The sequence below is a fragment of the Neurospora tetrasperma genome (assembly GCF_000213175.1).
Source record: "Neurospora tetrasperma FGSC 2508 unplaced genomic scaffold NEUTE1scaffold_1, whole genome shotgun sequence".
Classification (NCBI taxonomy): domain Eukaryota; kingdom Fungi; phylum Ascomycota; class Sordariomycetes; order Sordariales; family Sordariaceae; genus Neurospora; species Neurospora tetrasperma.
Window position 1 is genome coordinate 4,328,994 of NW_009799099.1, and position 13,985 is coordinate 4,342,978.

General features: G+C 40.8%; 1 protein-coding gene across 1 annotated transcript; it reads right to left on the minus strand.

Moving 5' to 3' along the window:
- Positions 1-9,399: 9,399 nt before the first annotated feature.
- Positions 9,400-9,969, minus strand: NEUTE1DRAFT_25812 (uncharacterized protein; the record flags this gene model as incomplete). Its single annotated transcript, XM_009848733.1, has 1 exon — positions 9,400-9,969. A coding segment is annotated over one exon (570 nt), but the record flags the coding sequence as incomplete, so codon positions are not given.
- Positions 9,970-13,985: the final 4,016 nt, after the last annotated feature.

The following is a 13,985-nucleotide window of genomic DNA, read 5'->3' on the forward strand; positions in this document are numbered from 1 at the left end:
AAACCAAAATTATTACTATTTAGTACAATAAATTCCGTACGTTGATTAGTTATAACCTAGTTAGAGTTTAAAATAACGCCCGCGCTAAATACTAGGAGAAGGTCCGCTTTACCTATACCCAAAAGAGTTAGATTACTTAATTTAAAGAATAGGAGGGGGTAATAACTATTAGCTAATATTATAATATCGACGAATATATTAACCCTGAAAATTAGCGTTAAGACTTCTTTTATATAATAAACAAATTCCCCGGTTCTCTATTTATTATTTGGGCTATAGTATATTACTAAATTAAAAATAATAAACTTTATACTTTTATAAATATAGCTCGGGAATTTAAATAAGCGGTCCTTAAAGTATTTCTATTAAATAAGGGTCGTTCCTAAATCTATAAAGGTAATACGTTCGGAACGGCAATTATATATACAGAACATAATAGGAACGCTTCCAATAGCCCCCGGGACAATAGAAGTAAAAGGCTGGCCGGTAATTATTAAAATTATTAAAATTGTAATAAACGGTCGAAGAGGGCTTGCCCTACTTATTGTAAGAGATCTACGAGGTATACACGCTGGTAGGCCTTAAAAAGAGCTTAAAATAATCGACAAAGAGGAAGAGGGAAGTCTGTACCCTACTAGTATAGAGCTTCCAACTAAATATACAAAATACAATAGGTATTAAAGGTGCTAGAAATGCTAAGAATGCTAAGGCTAGAAATGTGGCCCGTGCGGCTCCCGAGGGATGTACCCAATGGCACGCAGTGTATTTAGTACTAAGACGGCTAACGGCAGCTGACTAGCCCGTACACTCAATTAGATAGTACGCTTAGTTTATATTGGGTACTAGCTAGGTAAATAATACCCCTAGGCGCTAGCCCCATAACATTACTTCCTACCTCTCCCTTCGAAAAATAGCTAGAAATATTATATATAAGAAAGAATCCAAGCGCTCTAATACCCCCGGCGTACTCCTGAGTACTCCCAATTCTTTACTACCTGGGTTTTTATAAGAGAAAATAATTGAATAAATAATTAACAGCCGAATCACTCGAACATATCTCCCCAAGAAAGTCCTATTTATTACTTTAATACCTATTATTTATATATACGCTAGTACCAGCTCTATTTACCCCCAGGCTATACGGTAGCTACCATGCCGGGCATCCTCCAAATGCCCTATAACGCCCAATTCCATTTAACTATAAAGACTATTATCCTATTATTTCCTATCCTTAGTAATAATAGTACGTAGTGTATATACTTTTAGTAAGATTCGCTACTACCTTATATGCTAATAGGGTACGTACGGCCTTCCTAGGCCGGAAATTTCTAGAATTTAGCCGAATTTCTATTAGGAGCCCTAGTACCCTTTGGGTTTTATTAGGCCAATATCTATACTACCTTAGTACTTATTACCATTATTATTAATTTCATTATTTTCCTCCGGGCCCCATTCCAATTCTAGAGCAACCCGGATATACTAAATTTAGACCTTTTACTTACAATCCTTAACCTAATAGGAAAGCAAGCCGTAAACCGTATAGGTACTTTTCTTCTTCTACTTCTTTTACTATATTTCCGTTAGACTGTTACTATTATAGTTGCTAGAGCTCCCTACCGGGGCAAGCCGAGCCCGGGTAATAGCAATATTTATCGATTCCCCCTTATTGATATAGACGGCAGTATTAGAGTACTCTGTACTATTCTTTCTAAGGAAATTATTACTATTAAAGCATTTCAAAAATACGCAAAGCTCCGAATAGGAATTTAGAGCTTCCGGCCGTTTATAGAAGCGCCCGAGCTATTAATTATTTAAGGAGGATATTAACGAGTTAATAATAGCCTAATTTAATTATATATTAACTTTAGCTCAGTAAAAGATTTCTTTAAGGCGGATAAAAAAGTAGGATATAGACTCTCGAAACTTCTATTGCAAGGTAAAGAGCTTAAGGCCAGCTTTCTTATTTTGGTTAACTTCTTTATAATTAACTTAGAGCTTTTTAAGAAGCCCAGCCGGCGTCCGGTTGGTTAGAGACTACGTAAAGGAGAAGAGAGTCCGGCGGATAGCGGGTAAAAGGTTAGAATAAAAGTAGTAAAATTAAGCTTCTAAATTACTAATAGTGCGGCTATTAATGTAAAATTTAGCCTCGGCCGTATAAATCTACGAATCTAACTCTTTTTTATCATCGGTATATTTATTTAAGTACGGGAGCACCAATTTTAAGGTGCTGGAGGACTTGGTTCTAAAAGCTTTTAAAGTAGCTAGTTTGTTAACTAGAACTTAAATAGCTGTAGCGAACTATTATTAGCATTCGAAAGTATTCTAAACCTACGGAATTAAAATTATAGTAGTATAGTAAGGTAAAAAAAAAGGGGTTAGTAGTTGGAATATTCTTTGGTAATTGGAGAAGATCGGTATAGCGGCGAATATATTAGAGACTATTAGGGAATTAGAGAAAGATTAAAAAAGAGGGTTGACTATAATATAAGGGATCTACGAGGTATATACGTAGGTAGGCCTTGAAAAGAGTTTAAAATAATCGATAAAGAGGAAGAGGGAAGTTTGTGCCCTACTGGTACAGAGCTTCCAGCTAAATATACAAAATACAGTAAGCATCGAAGGTACTAGAAATACCAAGAATACTAAGGCCAGAAATGTGGCCCGTGCAGCTCCCGAGGGATGCACCCAATAGCACGCAGTGTATCTAGCGCTAAGACAGCTAACGGCAGCCGACTGGCCCGTACACCCAACTAGAGGGCACACCTGGCTTACACTGGGTGCTAGCTAGGCAAATAATACCCTTGGGCGCTAGCCCTATGATACTTATAAATATATAAATTATAAGCTTAAATATTATTAATATATTATCCCAACGAACTAATTAGAAGATTTTAGAGAAAACTAGTATATACGTAAGCGAATTAATAAAAATTATTAAAAAGACCCTAAGCTTATAAATAAAATCCGAGAGATCTTAAAAGACAATACCGTTAAGAAGACTAATAAATCCTACTAAAATAACGTTAGTAGTTTTTAACTCAACGGCCGGCGGGTTAGTAGTATACGTTGCGAAGCGAATTTCTTAGTACTAAAACCCTATAAAAATAAATTAAAGTACCTACTAAGAGACTTAGCGATTCTTAATTTAGGTATAATAATTTATATTTTTAATAAGGCCGGTCGGTTTAAAAGTTTTAAATTAATAAAAGAAGGAGACTACATTTAGGTAGGAAATAAGTCTATTACAATTGAAGGATACAGTTTAATCTACCTAATACTAAGTAACAACGAAGGATCCCCTATTAGTCTTAAATTTAACAATATTACATTTATACCTGGGATAGTATACAATTTAGTATCTCTAAGAAGGTTATTAGAAAAAGAATTGTATTAGAATTAATTATTTAATTTAGGATACCTTCGCTTCCACTTAAATAATAATTATTTTTTCTATCTTCTTTTAGAATTTAATTAATTTATATTAGAATATATACCCTTTGAAATATGTATTAACTAATCCTCTTTTTACGTACAATCTTACTAATTTACTAGTAAGACCATTAGAAAGTTTTAAAAAGGTAATACTTTGCGTTAGTATCTTCGCCTTAGTTACCCGGGACTAAAAACCTTAGCTTAACTAATAAATAGAGAATATGGAATATATTTAAAGGGCCCCAATCTCGTTTATTATAATTTTTATATAGTAATTAAAATAAAGCACTAAGTATATAAAAAGGTTTATAATACGCTAGAAGGTTCTATATTACAAACTTAAGGCAAGCATACGGGCCAACCAGACTATCGGTAGTACAAGCAACCTAAAAAGGCTAGTTCGTATAATTATAGGCTAGGGTAGGGTTAAGAAAAGCGTCGGAGATAGGGCTTACATTAGTAAATTAATTCCGGGCTTATACTAGTAAGCCAGTTCCGGGCTTACGCTAGTAAACTAATTCCGAACTTACAATAGTAAATTAACGCCGGACTTATAGAGTAAACTAATATTATAATAATATAAGTAAGTTAATTATAGAATAAACGATATAGGAAGTATAAAAGGACGATTAGAGAATTTAAATTATTAGATAGTTCAATAGTAATTAATATAATTTAATTATTATTATTAAAATTAGTATCACAAATATATTTATTGTCACGGCGAACAGAGGGAAGGAATGCGACAATGCGACAATGACCCTACTATTGAATGAAGATCGAAAGATGAAGAAGAAAGAAAACTAAGATACAAAGATGGATTTGCAGTGCGAAGGATATAGATCCTGTGCGCTGCCAAGAACCTTGCAGTGGGTCCGTCAGGGCCACTGCGTGAATGACCAGAATGACCAGCGGCTGAGCCGCGCCGTCACATCACCCCCCCCTTAAGAAAAGACTCGCCTCGAGTCTTGTACCTGAATAACCGGAAAGAAACAAAAACAAAAAAAAAAAAAGAAAGAAAAAAAATCGAGTGCGCGCACACTGATTTGAACCGATGACCTTCCCGGCAGAGGGCACATACCTTCGTAGTAGCCAACACAATGCCTTTGGGGTGCCAACCCATCGCACACTGCGCCAACGTCCCAATCGTGGTTCCATTTATTGATTGAGAACTTGTACGAGCCGCTTATCATAGCACGCATGAACCCTCTTCCTTTCCAGAGAATCACAATGCTTCGCATTACGCTTATTTCCTCCTCGCACGTGGGGATCGTCTGCGGATTCCCACTCCCTTGGGGATGTCATCCTCCTCGTGATCTTTCAAGAACTTATCTTCCGCTGCCGCATCTAACCATGTCTGCAGCCTCAAGGGTGGGCCTGGTGCCGTAGGGTTTTGGTCATGGTATACTTTCACCGCTACCGCGGCGTTCTTGAAGTTCCCTGCTGGCTACTACTTCGGGTCTGGATCCCAACCTCGCCATTGGACCTAATATTCCAGCTTCCCATAGTGCAATCTAGCAGCCACAATATAATCGACTTCCCACTCCTCCTCAGCATCATTCACGATTTCTCCCGCCGGCTGTGGTGCCTCTTGTCCCGGAAGCGGGTTGTCTGGATATTTGCGGAGGCGGTCTGGAGGAAACTGGTTTGTGAGCCTCCACTCGGTCGGCAGGTCTAGTCGGTATGCGTGGCCGACCTTCCCAATGATCTTGAATGCTTGCCGAGTCTTCGGAAAATCCAGCTTATCGCTTGGGCGGCCCTCTGTTGACCAATTTTTCTTGATGATAAAGACACGGTCCCCCACATCAAAGTCTGGGTCCCTCCGGTGCTTATTGGCTTGCACCGCTTGCTTTCGTTGTGCCTGAACGATTGCGTCGCGGGCCTTGTCGATATATCCTTGGATTCGAACAGCCGCATCTCGGGCGTCTTGTCGCGACAGTCGCTCAGCCGTAGGTAGGTCTTCAAGTGAAGTGGACGTTTTCCAATCGGTAAAGGAGGGCATTGGAAAGCCAAACATGACTTCGTGAGGTTGCAGCCCAGTGCTTTCATGGTACAATCCGTTTTGTGCGAAATCTATAGCAGGGACTAGGTCTGACCAGTTATCCTGAGCATGATTGACGAACGGGCGCAATCGTTGGTCTAGGTATTCATGTAAGTTCTCGACTTGTCCCGCGGTTTGGGAGTGTCCCGGCGACGCAAAGGTCCACTTTACGCCTACAATGTTGGACATCTCTTGACTGAAGGATGACTTAAATTGCGGTCCCTGGTCGCTCACTACTTCTTGGGGAGGTCCGAAAATCCGGAACGGGCCCTAATAATACAGCCAACAGGCTTCTTTGCCGGTGACGTTGCTCTTGCATGGGATAAGCCAGCTAGCCTTAGACAGCGGGTCAATAATACTGAAGATATTATCAAAGCCGTGTTTGTCCATGGGCATCTTTTTAAAGTCGATGAACACCCGGCGCCACGGTCTGTTTTGCACTTCCGTGGGCTGAAGCTTGCCCGGCGCCTTGTCTCGGGCGTGCTTTGAGGCATGACACGTCACACAGTTTGCCACATAACGGTCAACATCGCCCGATAATCCGGGCCACCAGTATTTAACAGCAACGAATTTCCTAGTTTTGTTTCTTCCGGGATGGGCGGTAACGATCCCATCGTGGCATTCTCGTATAGCCTGAGTTCGAAGATTCCCCTGTTCCGGAACCACCAGCCGGCCTTAGTACAGCAAGGTCTGACCTTGTAGCATTATGAACCCGGAGTCTTGCTCTTCTGCTTTTTGGCGGTATCCTTCGAGCTCGGGGCATTCTTTGTTCGCTTGCAACAGATTCGCTACCAACTCGTATCCTGTGCCGGTCAGGCGGGCATCTTCTGACACGTCCAGAGTACAGATTCGTGTGGTTGCGTGAGGTGGTGCTGACGATCGCTCGTTCTCCCCCCTTCCCGGCGCCTCCAAGGGCTTGAACAGTCGTATATAGCGCTGAGCGTCCTTCTTGTCTTTCTGTGTCCTGAGGTCTTCGGCCTTTCGTGACAAGGCATCGGCGGCCGCATTGTCTTTTCCGGGACGATACGTAATGTGGAAGTTGTACTGGGACAGCGTTTCCGCCCAGGCTGCCTGCCTGGAGTTCAGGAGCCTCTTTGTACTGAAATACTTAAGGGCTTCGTAATCCGTGAAAATCGTGAACGGTCCCTGCTGTAAGCCGACCAGTTCCGCTCGCCAACAGAGAAGTCCTCTCATCACAGTTAGTATTTCCTTGTTATAGATAGGGTAATTGTGTTTAGCGCCCTGCATTGTCTCGGAGTAGAAAGTAATAGGGTGCCATCCGTCCTCATGCTCTTGCGACAGTACGCCGGCCAGCACACCATCAGATGCATCAGTTTCCATCCTTGTAATCCTCCCATATTCAAAATGGGCTAATACTGGAGCGTCGAGCAGCCTTCGTTTTAACTCGTCGAATGCGGCCTGGCAATTAGGGGACCAGTGGAAGACTTCGCCTTTCTTGGTTAACTTCGTTAACGGCTTGGCGATTCTCCCATATTCGCGTACGAATTTTCGATAGAAGTTGCAGAATCTAAGGAAGGATTGTACGCCCTTGACCGTAGTTGGCTGTTGCCATTCCTTAACCACCGCCACCTTAGCAGGGTCTACTGATACTCCATTGACGCCGATGATGAATCCCAAGAACTTGGTTTTTTGTACGTGGAATTTATACTTGTCCAAGTCCGTTTGGAGGCCTGCTTTCTGTAGTCGATGGAGGATTTTCAATACGTGGTCCTTGTGCTCTTCTAACGTATTTGAAAAAATAAGGATATTATCGATATATGTATTGTAGAAGTTATCCAAATACCCTATCAAAGCGTTATTGATGTACCGTTGGAAGGTGGATAGCCCGTTGGTAAGGCTAAACGGTAGGACCTTGTATTTGTATGCGCTATATTGAATTCTGAAGGTAGTAAGCTCTTCGTCGTCCGGGTGCATCCTTATACGGTGAAATGCTTATTGAATATCAATTTTCGTAAAGAATTTTGCTTGGGAGATCCTTGCTAAAGTTTCCTCAATTAGGGGGAGAGGATATCGGTCCTTCTTGGTTATGGTATTCAGTTTCCGGTAGTCTATGCAAAATCGTAGTTTCCCGTTTGGCTTTGGGACAAAGAGAATCGGGGCGGCCCAGGGGGCTGCGCTGCTTTCTATAAAGCCTTTATTGAGGTTTTCGACGATATAAAGGCGATATGCCTCCAATTCGTCCGCACTCATTTTGTATAGCGGGCTATACCCCAAATCGTCCGGGCGGCTACCCTCATATAGCTCGATGCGATAGTTACTGTTGCCAGGCTTGGGCAGGGTATCGGATTGCTTTTTGCTAAACACATCCAGGTATTGGTGACAGTACTCTGGGACTTTTTGTTTTACTTTCTCAAGAAGCTCTCCCTCTTCTTGATCAGGATGTTCCTCTGCTCGGCGCTCCTCGATAAAACGATCGATCTCGTAAAGGCTAGTAACACCAAGGTGGTCCTTCTTTACTATAGACATCAGGCCCACCGATCCAATGATGGCCATGTCGGGCATGCGCTCTTTATACCAAGACACGCCTCGCCTCCATCGGAAGTATCCCTGGTCGTCCTTCTGGAGACCATTACTGCATCCTCCATCCTACTGCTCCAGCTCCTTTTGATAATAACACAAGTCCTCCCTCAGATTCCTTTGGTGCTCACGCTGCATCTCCTTATCTGCCTTCTTTCCACCTAACGGAGTATCGGTGTCTTCGGATAAGACTTGCTCCATACGGGCCATCTCTCGCAACGCAGGATCCTGGGGTTGAGTCGAGTTTACGCGCTGTAAGATTCGGACGGGTCGCGACGACGACTGTGAGGGTGGCGTCGCCGATTGAGGTTCAGTCGTTAATAATGATTCCAATTGCTGTATCTTTTTCTTGACGGCTGTACTATCCCGGCGTCTCTTGTCCTCCTTCTCCATCCTAGCCTCTCTTTTCTCTATATCGGCCTGATGTACCGGGTTGGGGATACCAGTATCTTCCTCGATATGGATATCCCGTATCCATTCAGGATCCTTGGACCAGGATTCGTTAAATAATAGACAGCGGCGATAGCAGTCAATGCCAACCTCGTGGTGCTCGAACCACAATCGACCGACGATTATGTCGTGATGTATGTCGGCGACGACTAACCATTCATTATATGCCGTACGGTGTTGAAGGGTTATGTTGGCCTTGAGCGCTCTGGTTATCTTTTTGGAGTTATCTCCTGCGAATGGTCCACCTATATAGGTAGGCTGGAATCGGTCATTTACTTCGGGGTTTAAGCACTTGATGATTTTTGCTGCTGTCTTTTCACTGATCAAGATATGTGTAGTAGCTCTTGAGTCTATAATGGCTTCTTTAATGGTCAAGGATATTCTATTGCTACTTACTTTGGCTGTTAAGGCAAAAGGTTCACCTCCCAGATAGTTCTTTAAGAATTCCAGCTTTGTGCCTTTCGGTGGCTTTCCTTGCCGAAACCATATAGACTGTTCCCCTGAACAGGAGTCGGGTTCGTTCAGGGTGTCTAATTTTTTGAGTTGTCGTCTTCGGACTTCTCACCGGCCTTGTCCTCCGAATCGCTATCCTTGATGCCGTATCTGGCATAGACTGCCTGCAGACGAGCACGATAGTCGGTGTTAGAGGTGGCGCTTGCTATATTGCCCTTGTTCTGGACATTCTTGCTTGGACAGTCTTTGGCTCGATGTCCTTGCTCTTTGCAATTGAAACACATCCCCTTGCGGTACATGTCATCAATTTCCTCCTTGGACGGGGCCTTCTGGTTGGACGCGTTGGAATTACCTCCAGTCGATGAGGAGCCTCTTCCTCCACGTCCTCCCTGGTTTCCCCTACCCTTTGCACTAGCAGAGGTGTTCGACGTGGTAGACCGCTTAGCTACCTTCTGAGTGTACGCCACTTGTTCAGCCGTCTTGACGTATCCGTCAAAGTCAATGGCGTCCAACGTAGCGTATAGAGCCATGCCCACTTGGAGCTCGGGAGAGAGACGACGATGGAAAGCTTCCTTCCATTGGGATTGAGCCAGTTGGCACTCGCCAGCAAGACGGACAAACTTGTTCTTGAAGATATGAAAGTCGTCCTGATATATACGCAATTTCTCAAAGTCCTCCACAACTTGGCGAGCAATATTCGGGTTATCATACTGTCGTTTGAGGTGAGCCATCAGCTCCTGGGATGTCTTGATTTGGTTAGGGTGGGTGTCACGAAGGTAGGGTTGTAAGTCTTTAGCGGTATAGCCGGCCAGGCGATTCTCAATGTAGGCTTGCTTGGCCTCGTCATCAGCAAAGTGATCGGTGTTGACCTTCAGCGTGTTGCCAACGAGTCGGTGCCAGACCTCGAAGGTCACCGTGTCCTTCGATTTGTCGTTGTGGTAAACGGGCGGGTCAGCAATCTTGGACGACTTACCGCTTACAGTGGATACGGTGTGGACGGATCCGGCGGGGGTAGCGCTACGGCGGGTCGGGTCACGGACGAGGTCGGTGACGGTCTGGTTGAGAGAGTTGATTTCTTCTTTAGCTTTAGCTAGCTCGGCTTCGCGTGTGGTCAAGGTTGCCAACAGGTCTTCGACCATTTCGCTCTGAGCACGTGAATTGTTGTGGGGTTCGTTGGACGCCGGCTCGTGGGGAGCGTCAAACTCGGGCTCGATGCCCTCGGCGCGCAGGCGGCGAGCCTTCTCGCGATCAGCCTTGTCGATGGCCGCCTCAACACCCTCGGCGTGGCTGGCACGCCAGTCACCCTGATCGTTGTCATCAGTTTCCTCGACGGTGGTGCGGGGTTGCGTTCTGGGAGAAGTTTCGGTTTTGTCGGGTGCTCCGGCGTAAACCGACTTGAAGTGCAGAATCCAGTCGTTCAAGTCCGACAGGGCGCGACTGAGTCGCTGGGCAATAGTAAACACTTCCTCCTACTGTTTCTTATAGGCGAGCATCGCCAGAGCGCGTGCCTTCATCTCACGAAACATCACTTTGGGGTGTTTCTCAACTTCGCCAAGGAAATCCTCGAGACCCATCAAGTCGTTGAAACGGACGCGATCTGCGCCCATATCGAAGACGGGCTGAAACGGGAAGCAGGGTCCTTTGCTACCGACAGTGTAGCGCGTGGCCATCTCCTCAATCTTGGCTTGGAAGTCTTCGGCCATATCCTCAGTCGTATCAGGGAACTGAAGCTCCTGAATCTGGGGGAGCACATTAGCGACATAGTACTCAAAGGTAGCATTCTCGGCTGCCTCGTCCTCGTCTTCAATGTTGTCGATGGTCGTGGCCGGAGTCTCATGAATGGTCGACACACGACGTTGTTCAATGGACTTGCGGCTCAGACGGGTCTTTGCCACCGGGTCCTTCTGGTTCAATTTAGCGAAGTCAAAGGTGACCTCTTGAATGGCTTGTGCCTTCAGTTGGATGGCTTCCTCGGGGTCACGCGCCATGGTTCTGGGAATCTGGGTTCAATCTTCTATTTGGGTCGATATTCGTATCGATGCGGGGTGCGGGCAACTGTCTTGTCGCGCGCGATCAATCTTCTGGGTTTTCTGGTGGGATGTTTTAGATCGTCCCCGATGAGTGTGTTTGATTGATCTTTCGATTGTCACGGCGAACAGAGGGAAGGAATGCGACAATGCGACAATGACCCTACTATTGAATGAAGATCGAAAGATGAAGAAGAAAGAAAACTAAGATACAAAGATGGATTTGCAGTGCGAAGGATATAGATCCTGTGCGCTGCCAAGAACCTTGCAGTGGGTCCGTCAGGGCCACTGCGTGAATGACCAGAATGACCAGCGGCTGAGCCGCGCCGTCACATTTATTATAAACCCTTTAATTTTACTAAATAATTTTAATAGTTCTTACCTTCAACTATCTTATTTAAATAAATTAAATTACCGTTCGTTATATATTAACTACTCCCTTTAACCTATCTTAAATAGTAATTAAAAGTACTTCTTCGCTTTACTATATCTACTACCGGAAATAATAATAATCTTACCTACTAAGGTAACCCTATAAACTTCGCCCTTATATACTAATAGTTCGAAACTATATAGGATTATATCTACTAATTCGAAATTTAATTCGAAGTTAAATCTAGTACCCTTAAAGCGAAGATAGGAGAGGATATTCCGCCTATTAACCGCCTTAAATTTAAATTAGTTATACTTAAAGAGTATAATAAATAATAGTCTACCTTTATAAAATTCTTAATCCAAATATAAATTTATTTTTATTTTTATGGAGATTAATTCGGCTCTAAATTTAATAAAGTAACCTATATAAGGACTAAATTAATAAATAGAGCCTCTACTTAATACGAACCTATTCTTAAAAGTTTCTATAAAAATAGAAATAATACTTCGGACTCTAATAAAAAAATTTTAGGTAATTATAATAAATTTACCAAGGCCCTCACTCGAATTTTTAGAGAAAAGGATAAAACTTATCGGGCTTAAAAACGCTTAACCTAACTTCGATAAACTAAATTTACCTTAATTTATATTATATTCTTTAAATAGAATGTTTTTTATAATAATATTAATAATAATGGGTTAATATAATTATTCTACAATAATTTTAAGGAAAGAATTAAAAACGAATTCTATAAGGAAGACCGTCCCGAAACTATTAATATATATATCAATATAGTTATCTATATTAATAATCGGCTATTCTAATAGGAGTAAGAAAGGAAAGGAAGAATAATTCCCTTTATTCCTTCTAAGACTTACTATATTAATACTAAAAAAAAAAGGATTTAGGGAATTTAATTTTCCGGAACTACCTATTTAGGACCTATAAAAATCAATATAACCTAAATTAACTAAAGTAAATAAAACCTTTCGAAGGTTAAATATTTTAATTATAATAAAATTAGGTATATAAAGAAAGACTACTATATACTTAAATAATTAAATTAAAGGAAAATGGAAACCGCCGTAGTAGAAGGAGTTAGGGTAATTGAAATCGCTAGCGCCGAATATAGTTAAAACAATTTAGAAGATACTATAAATAGAATTATAGATTTCGATTAGGAAGTTTAGTAGGAGGCCGACGACGAATATAAATAGAAAGGACCTAATAAAGAAAATCCTAAGGAAGAAGTATAGGATAATAAGATATTCTAAATATAGGCGTACCAAACCCCAATATAGGAAGAAATTAATAACTTCCCCGCTACCGACCGAACTCTCTTTATAGTTATATATATAATAAATACTATTCTATTACTAATTTCGCCCCTAGCGTTTATATTCGAGGGATTTAACGATTGCGAATTTATTAATTTATATTAATATAATTACCCTAATTAGGCCGCCGGAGGGTACTAAACGGAATTATAATAATTTTACTTAAATAAAAGCGGAAAGTACGAAAAATAGGAAACTTTTTAAAAGAAGCGAACTATTATTATTAAAGGGAAGCTATAAATTATTTAAAGATAAACTTTAAAATTATTTAAAATATATTAACCGGTCGTAAAAAATATTATACAAATATATCCCTTTTATTTCGCTTATTACTAAATACTATAGTTTTAGTACGTTACCTATAATTACTCTAAATATTATAAGAAAAAGTAGAATAATTATTTCTAACCTATTAAGAAATTAGATTAATAAGGATAATTTAAACCTATTATATATACCTTCAATTAAAGAAATTTATAAGCTGCCTTTATTATAAATAAATAATTTATATTTAACTTATATCCCCTTATACGAACGAGTAAATAATTAGTACTTAAGAAATTTATTATACGCCCCTGTAATATTTATACTTACCTAAAATAGGGAGAAACCGACCCTTAGTAGCAATAGTATTTAATATCCAATTACCCTATTTATATAAAATAGAAAATATAAGTATACGAAGTAGAAGTTATATACTATATCCAATAGGCTAATATAACCGAAAGTATTAAGGATAAAAAAACCGCCTATTTAGTATAATTATAGGAATACTACTCGCTAGACGAACTTAAACCTAAAGAAAAGAACGCTCTTAATAACTATTATTAGGAATTAAGAAATGGTTTAGGGCCTTTAGGAAAGCCCGGTAGAAATTAAATCCTTAGACGAAACGGATTATCCGGCAATATAGCTATTAGAAAAATAAAATCCAAGACCCTATAATACTTATAGAGGTTACTACTATAAAAGAAAGGAAAAAGGATTAATAATTCAAAATTATAACCTATTAAAAGAATTATTAGGCTCTTATATTAATAAATTCCGGAACTTAATTAAATTCTATTTTACCTAAGTTCGTTACTCAATTAAAAATTCCCTAAAAGAAGAAGAAGGTTCCCTTCGTAGTAAAAAGACTTTTCAAAATATAAATCGTAAAACAGGAAATATTATTACTCCCTATTATAGTAAAAGGTAAGACGATCGAAATTAATTTTAACGTCGTAGAAATAGGGCTATTTAAGGATATAATCCTAAGGTATTTATAATATATAGTATATAACCCAAATATTAGTTAGAAGGAAAGTAGCCGCCTATATCCTAAAACGTAC